Genomic DNA, 21,537 nt, shown 5'->3' with positions numbered 1-21,537 from the left:
ACTGTGTCCCGAAGCCAGGTTGCTCACGCTGTAAGCTTATTCCCATGGAATGTTTATCACATAATGTCTTAATACAGTGTTCAGAGACTAGAGGTAATGGGAAGATAACTTACAAAAAAGAAAGATGTGCAAGAGAAGCAGATGGTGTAGGTATGAACCCAAGATGCTGGGATGCTCAGTCCTTTTATTTTGTCCCAGCCCTGGGGTAGCCAGGCTAAAGCATGTGACAGAAACAACCATCTCTGTGCATGATGCGTGCTCCAGGAGTGTTTGGGGGGCAGAGGGAGAAGCCAGATCAAATCAGCAGGGCTTAATATCTTTGCTGATTTAAAAACAAGACCAAAATGAACTTGATAAGCTCAATTGAATGTCGCATGGTTCTAGAGCTGATGAGTGGTCTCCCCTTAATTGGGAAAGGAAGGCCATGTTCCATTGTTTTCTGACTAGCTTGCTTTCAAGTGTTGGAAGAAACAGTTTGCAAATAACACAAACTTTTTGTGTAACAGGCAACAAGGTGTTGTTTGTTTGTTTTTTAAATCCTCAAAGAACAGCTGCTCTTGATCAGGAAAGTAGCTGGAATCTTTGATGTTCATTTCCAATCTACCCACTGTTATAGACAGCTTCTGGTCATAAAATGCACAAGCCTTTAAAACTTTGTTAATTTTTGGTTGCAAAGTTAAAATATTTAAAAAACTTAATCTTAAATTGGTTGGGATAACAGATATCCAATGAAAGGTAAACAGCAAGGCCTTGGTAAAGAAAAGAGGATGAAAGCTTATAGCAAGTTGTACTCTTTTACACAGAGAGGGTGGTTTTTCCCTTAAGCTGTTAATCTGGCTGTCTTGGAGCAGTTTTCTCCGCAGAACCTTTTGCTCCAGACCAGAAACAGTCACATTACAGGAATGAACTTTTATCTTCTTGAGATACTACATTGTTGCTTGGATATTTTCTGCCAGGACTCTCTTCACTTTGGCTCTTCAGCCTGGGGAGCAAATACATAAGGGAAGGCAGATTGTTTTGAAGGATCCTTGAAAGATCATTCCCCCTCCTCTTTGGGCCGTTGTGAGGATTTCCTGCCTCAAGTGCAGTCGCCTAGGTGATGTGGAAATTCAGAGCTCCAGCTTGTATTTTCTCCATCCCTCAATTCCTTTAGGAGCTGGAAGGAAAGGGCAGGCATTCCTAATGCAAAGTGTATCTTGCTGTTCCTCTGTCCTTTGTTTGAGCCTTTCTCAAATTTGGGCTACTGGACTAGACCTCTTCACCTTTTATGTTAAGCTGCCCCCCCGTCTAAATACAAACACTCATATGCCACAAGAAGCCAGGACAGTACAGATGTGCTTAAAGAAAACACCCTGGTTTGTGGGGGTTTTTTTCACTAGCAAGTGTCTCTCTGCAGAAGAGAAACTTCCTGGGCACACAATGTAGTTTTCTTTTAACAGTTCTTTTTTGAAGCAGCATCTCCAGTTTGGGCAGAATCCGTTCCTTCATCCTCTGGGAATCATACATCTGAGCTCTGCTGTGCCCCTTCTAGCTCCCTCTTGCAGTCTCCTCAGTGACAGATGCAACATGTTTCTTAATCTGCAAAGGTGACCTGTCATTTCCCTTTTTCATTCTCTCTTAGTGCTATGACTATCTTTTATCTACCCCTTAATCCTGTTACTGTGGTATATAATTCTCTGTCTGGCTCTGTAAACTCTTTCCAGGTGCTGATTGACAGCTGTTCCAGTTTTCATTTACCAGCAGTATCTTCATGTCTGTTTTTCTCTACTGCAGTTGGGGTGATTATAATATGTCCATTCGTGGACTCTAAAAGATACTGGATATATCTTTCCTTCTAAATAGACACTTTCCACCTGAGGCACTGGGTGCCTCAAGCTGCAACAAAAGCCTAGAGCAGCTTGTGCTGCAGCAGCTGACATGAAAAAGCAGGCTAGGTATAGAAAGGTGCTTGAAAACATTAATTGCTTAGCCATGATTCATCCAAGGTGAGGTTTGCTGCTGTTATGGTAAAGGTCTCTTGTTTCTAAGATTGCCTTATCTGTTTGCAGCTGTTAAAAAATGAGAACAGCTTGACTTGTCATGGGCTTCCCAGCTGATGCATCTGTGGCTTCCAAATAGATGGCAGAACCCCGCAGTCTCTGCAAGAGATGTAAAAAGAAAGTTTGACCAGTGTGGGGAGTTCTGTTTCTTTAGGGTGATTTTTTTTTTTTTTAGGAGTGGTAACATCCTCAAACACGAAGCAGCTCTACAGTAAGAGTCTTGAGACACCTTGCAATGGCCCATGGGTTCAGGCAAGGCTGCAGAAAGCTGAGGGCCTTTTGAGTCCATTTCAGTGAAAAGCTGATGCAAACTGCAGGCTCTTGTACCTGCTGGCCCTGAATAAGTGTTCTGGCAGCTCCACACACAGGTAGAAACAATAGCCAGGGCTAGAGAAAGAAGGGTGCAAAACTGTAGCTTGGAGAAGGGTTGAGATTCTCTGCCGAGCACAAGAGAGGAGGAATGAATCCAGAGTGCTTTCCTGCTGAGGGCCAGCAGGTGCCTCTGGTTCTGCAGGGGCATCTGTCATTCTTGCCATGACTTTAGTCTGGGAACCAGGTGGGTGCTCATACAGTGAACAGTATTCTCAGTTCCTCCCTCCGCTCCCTAGGATTGGGACCCCTCTTCTTCCTCTAATAACCCACCCCCTTTTTCCTAACCTTTCCTGCAGATATCAGCATTGAAACCTGCTGCAAGTAGCTCCTGTTGCAGGGCCCTGGAGTCAGCCCTCTACCTTTCTGGGTAAAAATCAAGCGTAATAGATCTGGGTAGTGTTTGAGCCAGTGCTCTGGGAGGTGAGCTGTGTGAGCTAGTATGCGGGGAGGGGGTAGGAAGGAGGATGGGACTTGGGGAGCAGGCAAGAGGGCAGTCTGCTGAATTGGGCTGCAGTGTGGGAGCACGGAGCTGTTGTTGCACTGGGTATATGTGTTGGATAGCAGGGTCCCTTCCTCCACTCACTGCCTCCACCTATCTGTGGGATCCAGGGCATGAGTAGTGACTGGGAGGTGGCAGAAAGCTCCTAGCGGAGCGATAAACAAGGGGAAGAGAGGCCGGGTTGTGCCTGCACCACAGTCCTTTGTAACGCCTCAGGCCTGGCACGCTCAGCAGAGCACCTGGCTCTGCCAAAGCTATCTCTGCAAACAATCCATCAAACACACCCCTTCCCTCCTTCCAGCACGAGGGCACAGAAGTCCATTCATCAGGGGCACCGGGGCAGGATGACAGGCCAAAATGTATGGCGTGATGACAAGAGCTGTGCATGCAGCAGAGGAAATGCCCTGTGGGATGTGCAGACGGTGCGTGGCTGTGGGCGGCAGAGCTGAGTTGGGCTGTGTCCCTGCAGCTGTCCTGCTGAGGGCAGCCGCTCCTTGAGGAGTGTGAGCTTTGGGTGCGCTGTGCCTCAGCATCACCCTGTCGTAACAGAGGTGGAGTAGAGAGATGAGGTGGCCTGGGCCACCTGGACTGCGCTGCTCAGAGCACTGACATCCCCTGCTGCCTCGCCTTGTCTGTCAGGACTGGACAAGCTGGTGGGAGAGCAATCTGCATCCTTGTGTGAAGAGTCAGATTGGACCCTGGTAGCAATAATGGCTGCTTCAATGTGGATACGCGGCCAGCTTCTGACCATCTGGCACAGTCTGAATGGGACCTAGCTGGAAATGCCTCTGCCAAGCCACAGTTAGGAGGGAGCTGAGCTTCTCAAAAGAAAGGGGGCTTTGCCCCACGAGGGCCTGGGGCAGAGAGACCTGGCCAGGGTTGTAGACCTGGGGCCGTATATTGCTTCCCGTGGCAGCTAAGCCCCCTCCAGGACTGGTGCTCACTGCCCTGTCACTTTGGGGGAGGACTGTGTTAGAAAATGTTGTGCTTTAAATATTTTTTTTTTTTTCCTCCAGACCCTGGTGCTGAGATACTGAGAAAAAGGGGCCAAACACTGATTTCTGATATGGATGCCTTGTCTCTTGTTAGCTGTACAAGAGCAAGCTTTTATTTTGGAAGAAGTTCTAATGCCTAATTTCCTGACAGCTGATGACAATTTGTCCTTCTGAGATAAGTACCAGGTCCTACAAATAATGCCTCCCAGTCCTGCTCAGCACACATGGCCTATTGCTCCCAGGGCCTCAGTGTTTCTGGAACCTAGGTCCTAGACATACGCCTCTTCTCTTGCCCCAGAGATGGGCGTTGTGTCTCCTCCTCGGCCCTCAGGATGCAGGCGAAGCTGCCTTGCCCCTTCATCCATGGCTGCAAGCGCTTCCGTAGCGCTCCCCGCCAAGGGGACCCCCTCTTGTCTCCCTCCCCCCCCCCCCCCCCCCCCCCCGCGCCCCTCTTTCGGGGGTCCCTCCGCCCCTCCCCTGGGCCCCGCGCCCCGCCTTGGCCCCGCGCTGTCGCCCGCGGGCCGGCAGGGGGCGCTGCGGAGCGGCTCTTTGTGGCGCCGCGGCGGCGGCGCTGGCGGCGGGGCCGTTCCCAGCCGCGGGGCCGTTCCCAGCCGCGCTGCCTCCCCCGTCCGCAGCCGCGCCGGGCGCGGGGCATGGCCAGACTCACCGAGGGCGAGGCGAGGAGGCAGCCGCCGCCGCTCCCGCCAGCGCCGCAGCCGCCGCGCCGAGCCTCCCCCATGAGCAGCAGCGGCGGCGCGGAGCCCCCCGCGCAGCCCGACAGCATGAAGGACCTGGATGCCATCAAGCTCTTCGTGGGGCAGATCCCGCGCAACCTGGAGGAAAAGGACCTCAAGCCGCTCTTCGAGCAGTTCGGCAAGATCTACGAGCTCACCGTGCTCAAGGACCGCTACACCGGCATGCACAAGGGTGAGCCCGGCCCCGCACGGCACGGCCCGCTCCCCGGGGCGCGCACAAAGGGCGGCGGGTCCCACCGGCCCCCGCCCGCCCTCGGGTCGGTTCACGCGTGACCCACCGCGGCGTGCTACCTCTGCTCCCCCCCGCCCCCCTTCCCCCTGATCCGCTGCCCGGGAAAGAGTCTGCATCCCCGGCGCCCCCGGGCGGGGGGTCGGCACCGGGGCCCGGGTACGATTCGGCATCCTGGTGCCGGGGCCCGGCGGTGCCCGCGCAGCCTTCCTGCCCCGGTCCCGGCACCCCGCTGGTAGCCCGGGGCCTGGCGCCGGTCGCGCCGGTGCGTGGGGTGCTGTGACAAAGGCGCCGATGGTGCGGAGTGGGGCGGACTGAGGATGCTGCAGGTCGCAGCAGCTGGGGCTGAAACGGGAGCTCTCGGTGAGCGGCCAGCCGTCCTCCCTGTGGGCTCAGACCTCTTCCCAGGCAGGAATACGGCGCTACGGTTTTAAAATCCGCGTAACAAAGAATATCGGCCGCAAATCTGCTGTTGCCAGTGGCATTTGGGATAGAGAGGGGCCTTCTTGATGACAGATTGGGGTAGATGAGGGGGCTTTCTTCGCTGAAAGACCTTTAGTGTGTGCTAAAAAGTTTGAGGAGGCTTGTTTAGCTGCACTTATTGTTGTATTTGAAAGCTGTATTTTGAAAAGCTGTCGCGTTCGGGATGTGGAGCGGCTCCTGCTCACCCCCAGCAGGTGTTTGGGATCTTGTGATCACCACAGCTCCAGCCGTGAATGGGAATTCATGGAGCCCATTTGCTGTGAGATCTGAGAGAGCGATCGCAGCATCGTTCCCTGGCACATGTAGAGCAAGCCTGCGGGGAACCTTCAGTAAGTGCCTTGAAAGCTGTCAGTGCTCAGGCTGGGCCTGTGTGCCCCAAAATGCTTCGTGATGGGGACATGTGTTGGTGCACGCTGGAGGGAGTATAGGTTGCATTCACTCCTGATGCCTCTGGTTTCAGACTTAGGAGGAAAGGTAAGAGAAACTGTGAGTGCTGTGGCAGCTTGAACCGTTCTAGACTGAACGGAGAGGGAAGGGGACAATAGAAAAATAAGTTTCTTTTCAAACAAAAGGCCAAATCTAACCCCAACACAAAAGGAAGACGCTTCCTCGTGGAGCCTGTGGGAGCTGGGCTGGCTTGAATGTAGCTGAAGAAGTATGTCTGGTTGGGACTTCAGAACCAAAATGCCATGTGCTTATGTGTCTATGTGTGTGGGGGACTGACTCCAGACCTGCTGCCATCTGACAGTGAGTTGCCAGGTTTCAAACCCAGTGAGAAGGAGAATGGGCCTGAGGCAAGAGGCAATTGCACTTTTCATTTCAGTTGACATATTAAATATAGACTGTGTGGTCTGAGGTCAGGTTCCAGGCAGGAGACATATTCTAGGGATCTGCCACTTAGATATGGAAATTAGAGGGGGCAGCACTGGTATTAGCCAGATCTGTGTGACATTAACTTGCTGCTAAATGCAGGATTCCTGCAGCAAAAAAAAAAAAAAAATCCCTTTGGTTTTGACATTTTTGAGCGGATGCAGGTGTTGGTCAGGGGTTGTTGGTGCTCTGTTCTGTCCAGAAAAGGCCATAGAGATGTGTAGGTTCTTCTGGTGGCTATTGTACAGTCATTTCCACCCATCTTAATTTTTCTCTGTGTCGTTCCCCCCCCATTTTGTACTAAAGAAAGATTAGGATTACTTTCCTGGTGGCATGGGTTTACATGTAAACCCTCAACCTGGTTTGGGAATAGGCAATATACCTCTCAAAAGAAGTCATTCCTCCACAAGGATGTGGGGAGTGTTTAGCATGCAGCGAAGAAATTAAACCCATAATCCAGCCAGCCCTGATCCTAGCCGTCCCCTCCCATCTGATCAGGTCTGGCTGTGGTGGCTTAGGCTCCAGGCAAGAAGGCCAGCCTGGCGAGGAGCTGCTGCTCCTGTTAGCATCAGCAGGCCTGGAGGGTGCCGGACCTGACTCAGAAGCCACAGCGGCCTGAAGCACTGCCACAGGAGCTGGCCAGGGCTTCACAGCCCCTGGTCAGGGGAAGGCTTCGGCAAGTCTGGGTAGCTATGCGCTCGTTCCTGCGCCATACTGAAGCTGTAATGTTTCTGGGGCAGTTGTAATAGCAGATTCAGTTTTCTCTCCCCATGTTCCCTGATCTGCAGCGAGATCCAATTGACAGCTCACATGCAGCTTCCATCTGCTTTTTCCCTTTCTTTCCCTAAATGGGGAGAAACAGTTGTGTGAGAAGTCAGCACTGCTGGTAAAGCCCAGAAGCTCCTCTTGCAGTCCCTTGCAGCTTGACATGGAGCTGAGCCACTGCCTCTGCCCCCAGGGAGGAAGGAAGGGTGGAAAAGGCTGGCCAGGGGCAGGAGGGGGTGAGTTGGGCTGCAGAGTCTGAGAGCCCAAGACTAGCTAGGGCTGTCCTGTACAGGTGCTGAGAACTGATGAATTCACTGGAGGCAGAGGGGGATCTTACAGGCCTGCCAGAAACATGAGCACCGTTATGAAATGGTTTTGTTAGTGCCCGACTATTCATGTCTCAGCAACCTGACTACTGGTAGTTGATACTGTTTCAGCCTCCTAATATTGTTCACGAGGCAGTTTTTCTATTTATGTTAATCACAGATACATTTGCATGTTAATGGCAGTGTTTGTCTTAAAGCTAATATTTTCATGGGAAGAGGCATTTGAGCAGGCTTTTGGAGGAGGAGACCGAGCAGGGAGAATCAAGTGGAAATTTTTGGCCTTGTGTTCCAGGATTGGGCAGAAGGCAGTTCCTCCACGAGTGTCAGCTGTGCACTCCTGCATGGGTTTCCTATCAATGCCCGTGGCAGGGAGAGATTCTGGAAAGTGAGATACTATACTGAACTGCAGGGGGGTGGCAGGGACAGGAGCAGCCTTCTTGCAGGGCGTGTGGAGAAGCGTACAGCGTGTAGGCAGATGGGTGGCTTTTCCAAAGGGCAAGGAGGCAATAACGACCTCAGCCTAACTTGCCTCACTGGCAGCTGAGTTTTGACTCAGCTTCTGCAGGCTTGTAGATAAGCTCACCGCTGACTCCATGCTTCCCCTGCTGAAGTATTTGATGTGGTTTCTAATGCTAAGCTGAATCTAGAGACCCCTCTCTTCTGCAAACCGACAGCCTTTTCTTGCTCAAGGCTTTAGACTGCTGATATCTGGAGTAATGTTTAGGATCTGAAGGGACTGTAAATCCCAGAGTCAGTGTGTGGTTTGTAGGGAGGATCAGGCACAGATTTATTTTTTTTTTTTCCCCTGCAGTCTCTTGCAAGTGGAACTAGGCTGGGTTCTGCTTATAGGGACTTGGAAACTCTCCTGGAGCCAGTGGGAGTAGGGTGGTATCACCCAACATTAAGGAGACATACCAGTTCTTTTAGGGATCCTTGGCAGAATTATGATGGCACTAAGTCATAGTTGCACTTAAAGCTTTATTTTCTTAACAGAATGTTATGATTAGTATAGCACAGAATTTATTATTAGAATGGCACAGTATTTCTACAAGCAGAATCACTATAGTACAATCTCTAAGTAGTGTAATACAGAATTTATAATACAACTTATGATTTCTAATCACTTGGGCCTCCTGCAGATCGGGTCAGATTTTAATATTGGTTTGCTGTATCAATACAACAATCATAATCTAGACTCGAAAATCATATCAAAGAAGTCCTCGGAGAAAGCAGACAGTGGTGGAGGTGTCCCTGGCCAGTGGCACTCGCAGCTCTCACTGTCCAGCAGCAGCTCTGATTCAAGTTCCCCCACGCAGGACTTGTAACAGCTTGATTTTATAGACAGTGCTCTGGGTGCTGTTGTGCTTCCCTGTTCCGTGACTGGATCATCAACAGCACCCAGGCTGGGTGCCTGGGACCTTCAAGGCTGGCACTTTTTAACACCCTGAGCGCTTTTTAACACCATGTCCTATGTCTCAGCAGGCATAACTGACTTGGTGTTAGAAGTGCCCAAAGGGGCATGAGCCTGTTGACCTGAGTTTGCTGTTAACTAAAGCAGGAAATGCGGACGTGAGAAAACCTAGTGAGAGTGACTGGACCCTTTGCACCTCTGTGGACATCTCACTGTTGAGTGAATCCCTGGGTGACTCTGTCAGGCTCAAAGTTGTAGAAGCCTGAAGAACCCATGAGAGACATGGTAAGCAGGGTCCTATCACAGCATGGAAATCCTTCTTAGCTGGGAAAAATGTGGCTTTCCTTGAGCCTCTGGTACTTCTGTATGCTTTAGGCACCTGGGCAAAGGCAGGGGACAAGAGGAGGCTGTGGAAAAATGCCTCGTGCTTCACTTGCTGCATCCTAAGGAGTAGCTGAAGAGTTAGTTTGCAAGAGAGAACGTCCCTTCAGGAAGGAAGATTCTTTTTCCCAAATATTTGTTTACACAGGCTTAGAGTGTAGTGTTTCTGCAAAACCCCTTTCTGTATTGCTGACCAGCACTTTGCAAAGAGAATAGAATTGACTTCTGCATCTTACCTCCAAAACATCTGGCTGTGGAGGACAGTAATCATGTTTTCCAAAGGACATAGGTGACCTCTTTAGCTCCTTCCTTTCCACAGCCAATACAGCCTCCCAAATTCCTGCCATTTGGGAAGCAGGAATGAGATTAAATGAATGAGCTGAAAGTCCTGAAAGCTTAAAGACATGGAGAGCTCAGGGATGGAGAAGTGGACAAGGCTGTCCTGTGCCCATAGGCTTGCTTGTCCAGCCCAGACACAGCCTGGTGTTAGAGACTGCCCAAGTGCTGTTTATGCCTGAGTAAAAGGAGGAAGTACAAGCTGTCTCCTGGTGAACAAATGTCCACATCACTGAAAAGCAGGACAGCAGCAAGGATTGCCCTGGGAGTGAGACAGGAGGTTTGAGTGAGGCATCTTCAGACCCCATAGCTGCAGGATGCTTCTGTCTCCAGAGGCTGCTACCTCTTGGTACAGATACCCGAGCACCTAAAAGATGAACAATATTTTAGGCTGCTTTTGCTGGAGGGTTCTAGGGAGAGAGGATTCATGGCACTTTTTGGATTGGTGCTGATGTGTGTAGGTGTTGCTGGGCTTTACAAATCCGTGATCTGGCATGATGACAGTACCTTGCAAAATAACTCTCCCTGCGTGAAGAGTGTCTCTCCTTTATCCCCACTAAATGGTGCACCTCTGTCCAACCCTCATTTTATCCTTGTCCTACCATGGCTTGAGGTTTTTGAGCCTGCCAGTGTGCATTACCTCAGTTTTGATGTTCCCGAGCCCTGGAATTGGGACTCAAGGACTGGGTTTTAGTGCTCAGCAGGTAGATTCATGCAGACTTATTCCTCTCCTATCCTTAGTTTTCTTAGGTTTGATAGCTATTTCTCCTAAGGCAAGGATGGTGTCTTTGTTGCACGTGGACATGGTACCAATGCATTGAAGCTCTCGGTGGAATAAATTGCTTATTCCAATCTCCTGACTTGAAATTTTTGTGTGCTAAACCTGACCCTGATTATCTTAGAATGGGTCTTGTGTGACTTGCAAAGTAGCAGACTGGAGCAGCAGGTGGAATCAGGCAAGCATCTGCATTTGGGACTTCGGTGACCAGGCCTCCAAATCTGTTAGAATTAGGGTTTGGGCTTTCTGGCTATACAGGTGCTTTTGAGGCTTTTCCTGATGCTTGACATCACAGCAGTCGGCAAGGGGAGAGCAAAAGCAAAGGGGTGCTTTCTCCCCCTGCCCCCAGTAGAGCTAGCAGCCTTTGCCATGAGAAGTGAAGGTTACCTGCATACTTCCTGGCCTCACCGCATTTGTTAAATTATCCAGTAATCCCACGTCTGGCCTTGCTGCAGCATTCTTGGTTCAAAACCTGGGCAATAAGGAGCTTTAATTACCTGTTGGGGATATCTAATACTTGTGTGCTGTTTGTGGAGGGTTGTTTTTCCCTAGCAAGAGCTGCGAGGACAGATGTGCTTTGCTTAGCTGCAGCAACTTAGTGGATTTGGGATGGAAGAACAGTATGATCTTGTTGCCATGGGTTGGGATTGTCCTGAGCAACTGGCTTCCACGTGGCCTAAAAGCGTTGTGTACCATGGAGTCACTCTGAGGTGGAGGGGAGAGATCCTGACAGCCCCTGTCCTGCATCCACCTTTGCATCCATGGAGACCTGAAGCAGCTTTGGAGTATCCCAAGCCAGGCACAAGAAGGTGCGGGCAAAAGAACAGGCCTCTCTATTTGGGCCGTAACAATGCATCTGCAGCCCCAGCACAACAATATGGACATGGACATTAAGCAATAAGCTGAAGGGACGTGTCCTGCATTTGCTTAGGATGTGAAATGCCACTGCGAATAGACGGGGGATGAGTGAGGGGGTCAGATGCATTCTAGCATTTGAGTCTCTTCTCCAGTGCTTTGCCCATCCTCATCTGAAACAGCTCAAGTGACAGAGCTCCAGGCACTTCCCTGGGGAGATCATTCCACAGTCTAATAAATCTCTCTGCTAGGAAATGTTTCTTGATAACAAGCCAGTTTTTTCCTTTGCTTAGTTTCATTTGATTATTCTTAGCATCAGAGCACCCAAAGATGATCCTGCTTCTTCCTGGAGGGGCTACAATTCCTCCCCTCCTCCCTTGGCTCCACTGTTAGGCTAAGATGTTGAGTCAACTCTTGACTAAGAATGTCAGGATCTGGCCTTTTCTATGTGCTTCTTAAGTTGGCCCTTGCAGAATCCATTATGCTTTGCTGCTCTCTGTATTTCCCTTGTCACACTTACGTGTATTTGTGTGTGCTTGTGCACATTGTATGGGTGTATGTATGGCACAGCTCCTTCTGTAGCTTTCCATGATTCTGTGAATCTGTATCATGGAGCTTTCATGTGAGCCTAAAATCCCAGTGCTTTTCCTCTTTCCTTGCTTTTTTTTTTTGTATCAGTAATCATACTGGTCCTTGCATCTCCTCTGATGCTTGTGTTTTGGGTTGTTTCTCCCACAGGCAACGTGAGCTTGTGTTTTGCTCTCGTGTTGCCTCTCACCTTGTTTAATACCTGTTTCAAACCTAGCTGATTCACTGGGACCTTTTCGCATGACTTCAACAGACCTTGGATGGGGCCTGCGTGTACTTTAATGTTGTTTCTTTGTCTTTTTTCCCTGGTGTCTTTGACACATCCAAGTCATGTAACATTTCCAACTTTAATTAGCAAGCAAATGCACGCATGTACGTGCACCCCCCCCCCCCCCCCCCCAGTAAAATAGCAGGGTCTCGCACAAGGGCTGTCCTAGTCACTTCCTCTGTACCTGAGCAGAAACGTTGGGGTGGAGGTCTGCTGGAACGGGGCAGCATCTGTAGTTCTTGTACTTCAGTCACCTGCTGTTACCAAAGAGGAACGTTGTGTCGATGTGCCTCTGCAATTGCGTGTCTAACTTGATGCTTACTGTGTCCACTGCAGGTTGTGCGTTCCTCACGTACTGTGCCAGAGACTCTGCCATCAAAGCCCAGACAGCACTGCATGAACAGAAGACTTTGCCAGGGGTAAGTCCCAGTGAATTGTGCCTGGGGCTCGTGCCATGGGCGGGCGAATGGGAGATTGTCAGGGGAGGGGGTGAGAAGTGGCTTAGATTAATTTTCCTGTTTCTGAAAGAGAAGTGTGGTTTGGGGGTTAGAACAGGGATGTGGGAGCCAAAGCACAGCGCTGCTTTTCACAGAGCTGCTGCTCTTTTCTCCACCTTGCCAAGACTGCCCCGTATAAGTCCAGCCAAGCGAGTTTCTGTGCGGCCCTTTGGTCTCTGTGGTGTGACGTGACATCTTCAGCTGTCCGTCCCTGTCACTAGGGAGCTGTGGGCTTTGGGATGAAGTGTGTGGGCCCAGCCTGCACGGTGGGCACGCTGGGAAGCTGACAGGAGACAAGACAAGGTGTCTTCCTCCAGGCGTGCAGAACTTCCTGGTGCATCCGCTCTTAGTCTGCTGTTGCCCTGCAGGGTGCCTGGACAGTTTGTTGGGTGGCTCTGTGCAGGACCCAAAATGACTTCTAGTGCAGTGGCTGAGTTGGATCAGCTTCTCAGAAGAAAAAAATACACTTGCCACATCCCGTCATTTGGAAGAGAAATGGGTTATATAGGTGAGACCGAGACTGCTGAAATGACTGTGATGTGTTCCTGGGTCCTACTCGCTCCACAGCTGGTGTCGGGAGCAAAGTGCAGTGGGGATCGGAGGAGACCGGGCGCTGTGGAACAGGTCTCTCCTCACAGGGAAGTCCTCTGCCTCCCTGGGTCCTGCTGGTGAGCTGAAAGGAGTTCTGAGTTGTTACCGTTCCCATTTTGGTATGATTTGAGAGCTTTGGGCAATTCCCTTGCTGTGCTGAGGGGGTTGATCAAGCGTGTTGGCAGGATTCATTTGGAGGTGAGTAGGCGGAGGAGTTGGGTACTTATAGACAGAAGCTCACAGGAGGCCCTGAGTGCTCAAGGCAACAGAATAATTAATGTAAACCAGGGGTCTCTGGAGAGGGGTTAGGAATTCTTAACCATAACATTTCCTTTTTAACCCATACAGGTCCAAATAGCTTCCCTCACCTCTCCCAGCCCCCCTCAAGACCTCCACACGCACACATCCTTCTCCATGTTTGTTTACCTGTGCTCCCTTTTTACGTGGGCCTGTGTTGGCATTTGAGGGCTGTAAAATGCACGCAACTTAATTACCATTTAATAGGATCTTTGCTGTTTCAGGTTATCTCAGGGCAGCAAGGGGGGAAGAGTGCAGATAACCAGGTGCTCAAATACTGTTTGAGTTAATTTCACGTGAGGGGAAAAGGTCAGTCTTTCAGGCTAAAGCAATGTAATTCTCTGTATGTGTTGGTCCAGGGCAGAACTGACGGTCTGTAAGAACAGTTCAAAGGATGGCGGAGCAGCAGTGATGAGTCACGGTACAGTGCTGTAACACAGCGGAGAAGACAGGCATGTCTCTGCCTAGTACCTGTAGAGGGGCTCTGAAAGGTTCTTCATGTGAGGCTCAGTGGATTCAAGGCAATCTCAGTTTTGCTGCAGTTCTACATCAGGAATTTGTTGCATGTTTCACTATGTTCTCTACTGTTTGTGCTCTTGGTGGTTATAGAGTGCTGCATGGAGTTAGTATTTAAAGCAGCAATTTATCTGTGATGTGGTGATCTAAAGGCTTTTTATGTTAAGGGGAGGTGTAAGAAACTGGGAACAGTAAGAAGTCTGTGCTAGCTGAGTACTTTTGAACATGTTTGTCTGGAGACAGTTAATGAGCAATGTGGTGTAATTAAGCTTCAGGATTAAGATGAAAATGAGCTGTGCTGCATTTGGAGCTGTCTATTTTCAGGCTGGCAATACACTCCATCACATTTAGTTTATCTTTGGAAAGTCCCTCAATAACCAAGAAGGCAAGATTCTCTCTCTTTGGTCATTTTAGTGGTCTTTTAGAGATGGTTACTACCAGAATGGAACAAACTTCCATCCTGATATGCATAGAGTTGGTCTTGACATGGGCTGGATGACCTGAGGTAGCTTTCAGCCCTTTTTTCTTAGCCTGTTTGCTTGTGTCTGTACAGTATCACCCATTCCTCTGACCCCACTGAATACAGAAAATACTGTGGAAATGAGTCACAGGCAGGAGTGCTAGGTAACTGATTGTTTCCTTACTTTGGGAAGAAGGCTGTGAAGTTTCGTCTCTGTACATTTGTATCTAGCTCATCTGATGAACTCTGTGGCAAAGCCTCTCACTAGAAATATAGTCAGGACCTTGGCACAGGACAGAGAGCAGAATGTACCGGACTACACTGCTGGGATTTCAGTAAACTGGCTATAGCCTGGTAAACAAGTGATTTCTTGTTCATTTTAACCATTTGCTATCTCTTTATTGCCTGTAGCAATAGCAGGAAGAAAGCTTAAGAGTGTATGACATCAACGTAGGGTGACACAAACTGTCATCTGAATGCATGACCAAGCATCAGCATGTTTAGAGACAGCAAGGGGTCAAACCGGCATAGAAAGGATCTTGTTGGTATTCCTACACTTGCCATTGTGTTGCAAAGCAACATAGATGCCACAAGTACTTGAGTACCTTCCTTGGTTGATGTCAATGCAGAGACCAGTGGTTGATCTCAACAGTTCCTGAACCTGGATAGACACAAATGGCTTTCTGAGTCTAGACTGGGGATTTGGTAAGGACGGACTTATGGAAATGCTTTGATGTGGTTTCTGGTAGATCCTTAGGCTATGATGGGGCAGCTGGAGCAGGAATTCTGGGTTCTCTTCTAAGTCCGTCACTGGGTAGGCTTGTGTCCACAGAAGTATTGCTTAGGCCCTCCAGATCTGATGCTACCAATGTCAGCCCATCTAAGAATGCTGCCACTTTGTTCCTGTAGGGCAGTACCTGCAGTGTAGCTTTCCTGAGGTGTTATATTTATATTATTTATATTTTAGGTTTTCCGCATAAGTCAATAGGAATCACTATGGTGTCTATTTGCTTTTATGGTGTTTCTGGCAAGTTCTCCTTTTGAGAGATCAAAATTCTTGTTTATTTTTCAATTGAGGGCTGTTGGATGTATGGTAGCTAAATAGAATTTAAACTCAAAAAAGCTTATTTTTTTGACAGTAAGACTTAGCATCTTTTTTCAAAGGTAGACAGATTTTTGGCTTTCACTGCTTTTGTAAGGGCTAGTGTGCTCAGGGTTTAAAGCAAGAAGACTGTCAGCTGTATATTGTATTATCTAAAACACCTGTGTTGCTTTCAGAGCTGGTGAATTGTATCGGTGCAGTCTGGAAGTAACAAATGCATGAATCATCCTTTGGGGAAGGAAGGATGGAGCTTCCTAGAACAGAGAGGTAAAAGTGCATCCTCAGTGAATTAAGAGAAGTGTCTGATCACCCAGGCTTGCTAAGGAGCTTAAAAGGATGCCAGGTATCTATGCCCTCGCTGTTAGCTGGAGTAAGCAGGAAGAATCCGCTGCTGTGTGACTGTGTGGGCAGGGAGCCTCTTTCCACACACTGTGGTATGGACAGCAACCTCTGAAGCTCAGCACAGCCAAATGGCTGGCATGCAGCAAGGCAGGTTTGCCCGTTGCCTGTCACCCTTGTTGGTACACGTGACAAGCAGAAGCACATCGCACCTTGCTCGCAGCAATTCATGCCGTGCAGCATATAGCCAGCACCAGCATTGTGGCCAGTTCTCTGCCCAGCACCACCTCCTAGCCAGCCTGACACACTCCCGCTCCCTGCCCTTCACAGTACTTTCTGCATCCTGCACGTGCAGAGATGCTGGTTTGTGTTCCCTAGTTTTGCTCCCTGAGGACAGGCTGGGGAACCGCACAATTAAGTCTGACTCAGTCCCAATAAAGCCGTTTGAGTGACTCCAAAGACTCAACAGAGATGGAGGCAGATCTGCCTGAGGAACAAAATAGAAACCAGCTCCCTTTGTGGCCTGAGTCCACAGGGCTGGGGGAAAGACACACAACCCATGGAGGCTGAACAGAGGCAAAGTCTTTGGGTCTGAAAAGCAGAGAGGCAGTCAAGGCTTTACACTTCTTCCTAAATCTGGTGTCCTCTTCAGCTGCCAGCCAGCCTAGCAGTGCAGTGTTTCACCTTCTCCACGCTCCCTGGCACACTCCTCCCTGGCTCGGTGAAACGATATTATATCTCAATAACCCATGCCTTTGATTCGTGATTGTGCCTTCACTTTGCTGAGTTCTGAAAGGAATCGGAGAGGTTATTAATGACACGCAGTGATCACACACCAAGTTAAAGCCTCTTGCTAAGTGAAATTTGAGGGAAAAGCAGCCAGCTTTTCAATATTTCGCAGAAACGCTTTGTGTCTCTTTTCATTTGCAGCTAGACAGTTGCAAATTACATAAAATTGCTCCTGAAGAAGAAGAGGAAGAAGAATAGAGGGAGGAAGCAGAGGGGGGGAGGCTTAAAAAAGTAATTCTTCTGACAAGGTACAGTTACAGTTTATTTCTATGCAGAACAAAGAAGGGCTTGCTGAAAGGTAGGCAAGTAAGTGGCAGAAATTGGTATTGATCCAAGCTGGGAATATGGGCAGTTTAAGAGCAGTGATGGGGGTACTGAAATGTGGCTGCATCAGGGGGAGAACTCATGGATGCAGTGACAGCTTGGGAACGCAGGGAAACAGGAATGGAAAATTACAGAGAGCAGCAGCATTAGAGCAGAGAGAGATTGGGAATGCACCAGGGGTTGAGATGCTGCAGCACTAAGATGGTTGAGCAGAGATGAATGCCCAAAGATGAATGCAGAGACCCAGCAGAACCTGAGCAGAGGGCATCCCTTGTGGGCAGGCTGTCTCCTGTGCTGCCAGGAGCAAGGGCTCACCATGGGCCATCTGTCCAGATCCACAGCCTGTGATGATGTAAGGGCACACAGGTAACTGGAGGGGTTTTGGTAGAGAGGTCAAAGCATCTAATTCTCCCCTCCACTCTCTTTTGTACAAATGCTGGTGTGAAGCCAGCCTGGACCAGTATTTCTGAAAGTTTCTTCATGTGAACGCTACAGGATATTGCAGCTGACAAAGCTGGGAGACATGCTGAGCAGTGGAGTAAGGGCCCTGATTGTTTGGCTGGGGGCTTAAGCTGGACTCTGGTCATTAATCTTTCAGGTGGCCTCTGCAGTTTGAACCTTTGGACAGGGCAGGGTGAAGAAGTTTTTCCTGTGTCCATCCTGCAGGTTTGGTAGACAGTATCAGCAAATTCATGAGAGCCATGCAACATTATCAGTAGAAGGTAGCAATACAGAGAGCATGTCAAGGCTCTCATTTAAATGGCAGCACCAGGACGTGAAGGTGCTGGGTTAAAGCAGCCCATGGGCAAAGAGCAACAGAAGTGTCTGTTCGCTGCAGAGAGAATTGCAAATGCTTATGCTGGTGGGGGTTTGTCTTAAGGGGGCTGAGAACTACCAGTGAGGCAAGGCAGAGCAGCCCTACAAGGTACATACCTTGAAGAGGCAGGGGGAGAGCAAGCTGCCAAGGCAAACATTGGCTCCTGCTGCCTATGTAATTGGAAGGATAATGAAATTAAAGATCAGCACCCATTCCCACTTGCTGACCAAACGCACACATGCAGGCTCTGTCCTGTACACAAGGGGCCTCCCTTTCTCCCTCGAAATTGCTGCACTTTGCACAACCTGGCACTCACATCTCCTTGTAGCACAGAGCTTAGACTTTTGTCTCTCAGAGCTGGCATGTTTCCTGGTGAGCTCACCTGTGCTTGTGAACACACACACGTACCTGTGCACCAACCCACACAGACCTTCATCTTTGCAAAGGCACCCACGCTCCTGAGCATGACTGCATTCCCATTTTTCCAGGGTCATATGGGATGTGTGCATACACACAAAAGGGTGTGTGAATATGGATATAGGATCACAAAATAATTCATGTTGGAAGAGATTTCTGGGGTCTCTGGTCAAACCCCACTCAAAGCAGGGCTAACTATATCAGATCACTGAGGACCTTCTCCATTCTGAGTTTTGAATATCTCCAAGGAGATCCTGCAATCGCTCAGGGCCTCTCTTCCAGTCTGCGAGCACCTCCAAAGTGAAATAGTTTATCTAATATCAGCCATAACTTTTGCTGTTCAGCCCAGAGAAGGGATGGCTCAGGGGGTTCTCACGGTGGCACTGGGACTTGGGCCCGCTTTCAGTGGGTTTTCCGTGAGCATGTTGTTATTGCAGGAGGTTTTGCACCCCTTGGACCATTAACGGTTGCCATGGGAACTGGTGCACTCAGCCTGTGTGCAGCAGCTGATGCGGAGGGTCTCTGCTGCCATCTGCTTGGCCCTGTCCGCTGCCACCAAAGTGTGTTAAATTAGCAGCAACCTCTTTCCCCAGCTGCTGTAATTAACCTGCCATGGGGGGAGAAGAGGTGAGAGCATGGCTGCATTGAGGAACTGCCAGTACCCCTGGCTGTCAGGCCCAGACTGACTTCAGCACATCCATGAGAGGCCTGTGCAAGCTCTCTGCAGACCTGGCTGTGTCTGTCAGCTCAGGCTTCCTGTGGCCCTCGTTCTGCCCTTTGCCAGTTTGCTGAGGTCCTTGGAGGCTCCCACTTGTGCACGGAGAAGCACCTGAGCATGTTCATTGGACCAGCAGGGTCAGTGGTGCTGCACCAGTGAGCACAGGGAAAGATGGGTGTTGGATGTCTTCTCCAAACAGCTGGACAGAAAGATCAAAGCCAGGTGAGTGTGGCAGCGCTCCCAGCTTTCCCTTCTGCAACTGTCTTGCACTTGCTCAGAGTAATTTGGTGACCCATCCCATAGCATCTTATGCTTGCTTTTTGTAGGCCTCCTAAGCATGTTCCACCTCACTTTGAGCTGCGAGTGGCTCCTGCGATTAGGGCCTTCTTGGGCAAGCCAAGGACAGCAAGACCCTGTCTCTGCCGAAGCAAGATCCTGCAGCTGACGCAGGTCTATGGGTCTGAGTACCAAGTTGTGCCTGGGTCCTCAGGCCTGTGGCTTTCTGGGGGCCAGAATGATCTCTTGTGGTCTTGATGAACTTGCTAGAGGAGCTTTTGGGGCTTTCAGTTCCTTCAGCCTTGTCTTGCAAGAGTGGGAAGGAGCAGGAGGAAGTTTGGGGCCAAATACTACTCTTCTTTCCACTGCTGAAAAGCCCCCTTGAAACCAGAAAGGTACTCGCCTGAATTTGGCCCGGGATTTTTCTTCCTCTTGCCTCTGGGGGAAACTTGTTCTAACACCTGTAGAAAAGGATTTGAGAAAGTTGGCACTTTCCTTTTCTCGCCTAAAAGCTCCTTTGACCTTCAGTGGCACTAATCACAAGTGACAAAAAGAGATCAGGGCAACAGGGAAGATTGTTTAATGTCCTCCTTGATGCACTGCCCTGTGGTACACTGAAACGTCAAGGAAGGAGCCCCATGAGGACAGGTTGTCCATGGAGTCCTGAGGACCACACTTAAATGTGTCTGCCAAACAGTCACGTACGTGATAGGGGCTGTAATTGCTATGGTGGGCTGGCCTCCCTGCTGCTGTCTGATGTTAAAGCACAGTAATGGTGCTGTCGCTTCTGTAGAGATACCAGGGAGATCCAAAGGCTTTCTGAGGCCTGGCAGTAAGTTGCTTGCCTTCCTCCCCGAGCAGCACTAGCTACAGTGGGGACAAGTATGTCCGACACCGTTAAGGGAGAAGGAACACAGCGCAGTAGAGAGTCCAAGAGGCAAAGCAGCCAGTCCACGTGTGTTGTGGCCCGCACGCCGCTCGAATGTCTGCTTGCTGATTCCTGCATGCACTCAGCTTCGATGGGGAATGGGGGGATAACTTCGCTGCTCTGCCTGATTTGCCCTTTGTGCTGGGGATAGGGAAAATACTTCCCAAAGAAACTTGTGAGAGGAGTTGGAGTTTGAGTCTTCTTGGTGACACAAAGCATCTGGGTGAAGTCCTCCAACAATCTTCCTTGCTCATGGAAAAAGAGACGGCCTTAGGCATAAAGGCAGGAGCTGTGTGGTTTGGACTCTGGACTTCACATCCTGCTTCTGCCACAGACTTCTTGCATGATCTTCATCGTCACATGCCTTGATTCTTCCACCTGGAACACAGTACTCAATTATCCTTGTCTCCTTCAGAATGGGATTGGATAGAGTGAATTCATGAGGAGCCTTTAGAGCTATGCTGGAATGGTGCTTGGTGCTGATGTTGCTCAGTGAGACAACTCGCCTTTCTCAGGGAAGGATGGTTCTTTTGGATTGGACCAAGGTACAGTGAGACATCAATGGAAAGATGCAAGCAGGAGACTCGAGCACTGAGACTGGCACCAATCTATCACTGCTTGCATTCCCAACCAGAAACAGAATCCAAATGAGCAAATCAGTATTTAGATTTGTGCTCTGTAGAGCTAGAAGTGGTTGTGATCATTCAGGCAGGGCATTTTTAACTGGCCAGAAGAGGACTAGCCCATAAGTTGCAAAGCCTAAGAGCCCAGGACCTAATTCTGCCAATGGCCTTGCATGCCTTTTGGTTCCTGATGTCCCAGAGGAGCCAGCCTGCATTGTGTTTCATGCTCTCTGCCTCTGACCCACTTAGCACTATGAGGTTCCCCTGCATTGCACCTGAGGGGCTATTTTACATCACTTACTCCTAATTAATACAGAGGCTCGCCCTGTCATCCCACGGGGCTTTCTCCCTCTATTCAGCTTTTGCAGTTTGAAAGCTGAGGAAGCGAGAGCTAGGGGTCACTGCTCCTCCTTGGAGAACATGGCTACCAGGTTGCTGAAATGACAGCTCATGCTGGGCAGCACTGTAAATGTGGGGAGCTAGTTCACCTCCAGAAGGGCTTTTTTCGGGTGTCGTGAGAGAAATGGTGCATTTTGGCCTTGGTGAAACCAATAGCAAAGCTTTCTCTGAGTTTAGAAGGCCAGGAATTTTCCTTAGATCCTTGATCCCAAGAGTGCTACAAGGGTGGGGGAGCATTTCCTTGAAAGCAGGGAGGAAGCCCAAACAGAGCATAGCTCCCTGTTTCTTTATGCTGACCAGATGCTGGGGATGGGGTGGGATGTAATCTGGATGCTCACCAGCAAGGCCTCACACCCCTGCCTTGTTCCCTAGAAACCTCGAGGCTCCTCTGGGCTGTGGTGACTCTCTTATCACCAGGTATCTCCTCGCTGCTCCCTAAGGGGGGCTACGCAGGAAATGTGGCTGCCGTCCTTTGTAGCATGTAACTGTGCGTG

The 21,537-nt window shown here is 49.7% G+C and overlaps 1 protein-coding gene across 4 annotated transcripts in view; it reads left to right on the top strand.

Annotated features, from left to right (window-relative positions):
- Positions 1–4,447: 4,447 nt before the first annotated feature.
- CELF5 (CUGBP Elav-like family member 5) overlaps positions 4,448–21,537 on the top strand; it is a 42,733-nt gene continuing 25,643 nt past the window's right edge. For all 4 annotated transcript variants that reach the window (XM_075776708.1, XM_075776709.1, XM_075776707.1 and 1 more), the window contains exons 1-2: positions 4,448–4,832; positions 12,287–12,369. In XM_075776708.1, coding sequence (XP_075632823.1) covers positions 4,559–4,832; positions 12,287–12,369 — 357 coding nt within the window. In that variant the 5' untranslated portion in view covers positions 4,448–4,558. The remainder of the gene's footprint in view (positions 4,833–12,286; positions 12,370–21,537) is intronic.

Source organism: Balearica regulorum, chromosome 26 (assembly GCF_011004875.1).
Source record: "Balearica regulorum gibbericeps isolate bBalReg1 chromosome 26, bBalReg1.pri, whole genome shotgun sequence".
NCBI classification, from domain to species: Eukaryota; Metazoa; Chordata; class Aves; order Gruiformes; family Gruidae; genus Balearica; species Balearica regulorum.
Note: the sequence above shows the minus strand (reverse complement) of the source record. Positions and strands in the feature narration are given on the sequence as shown.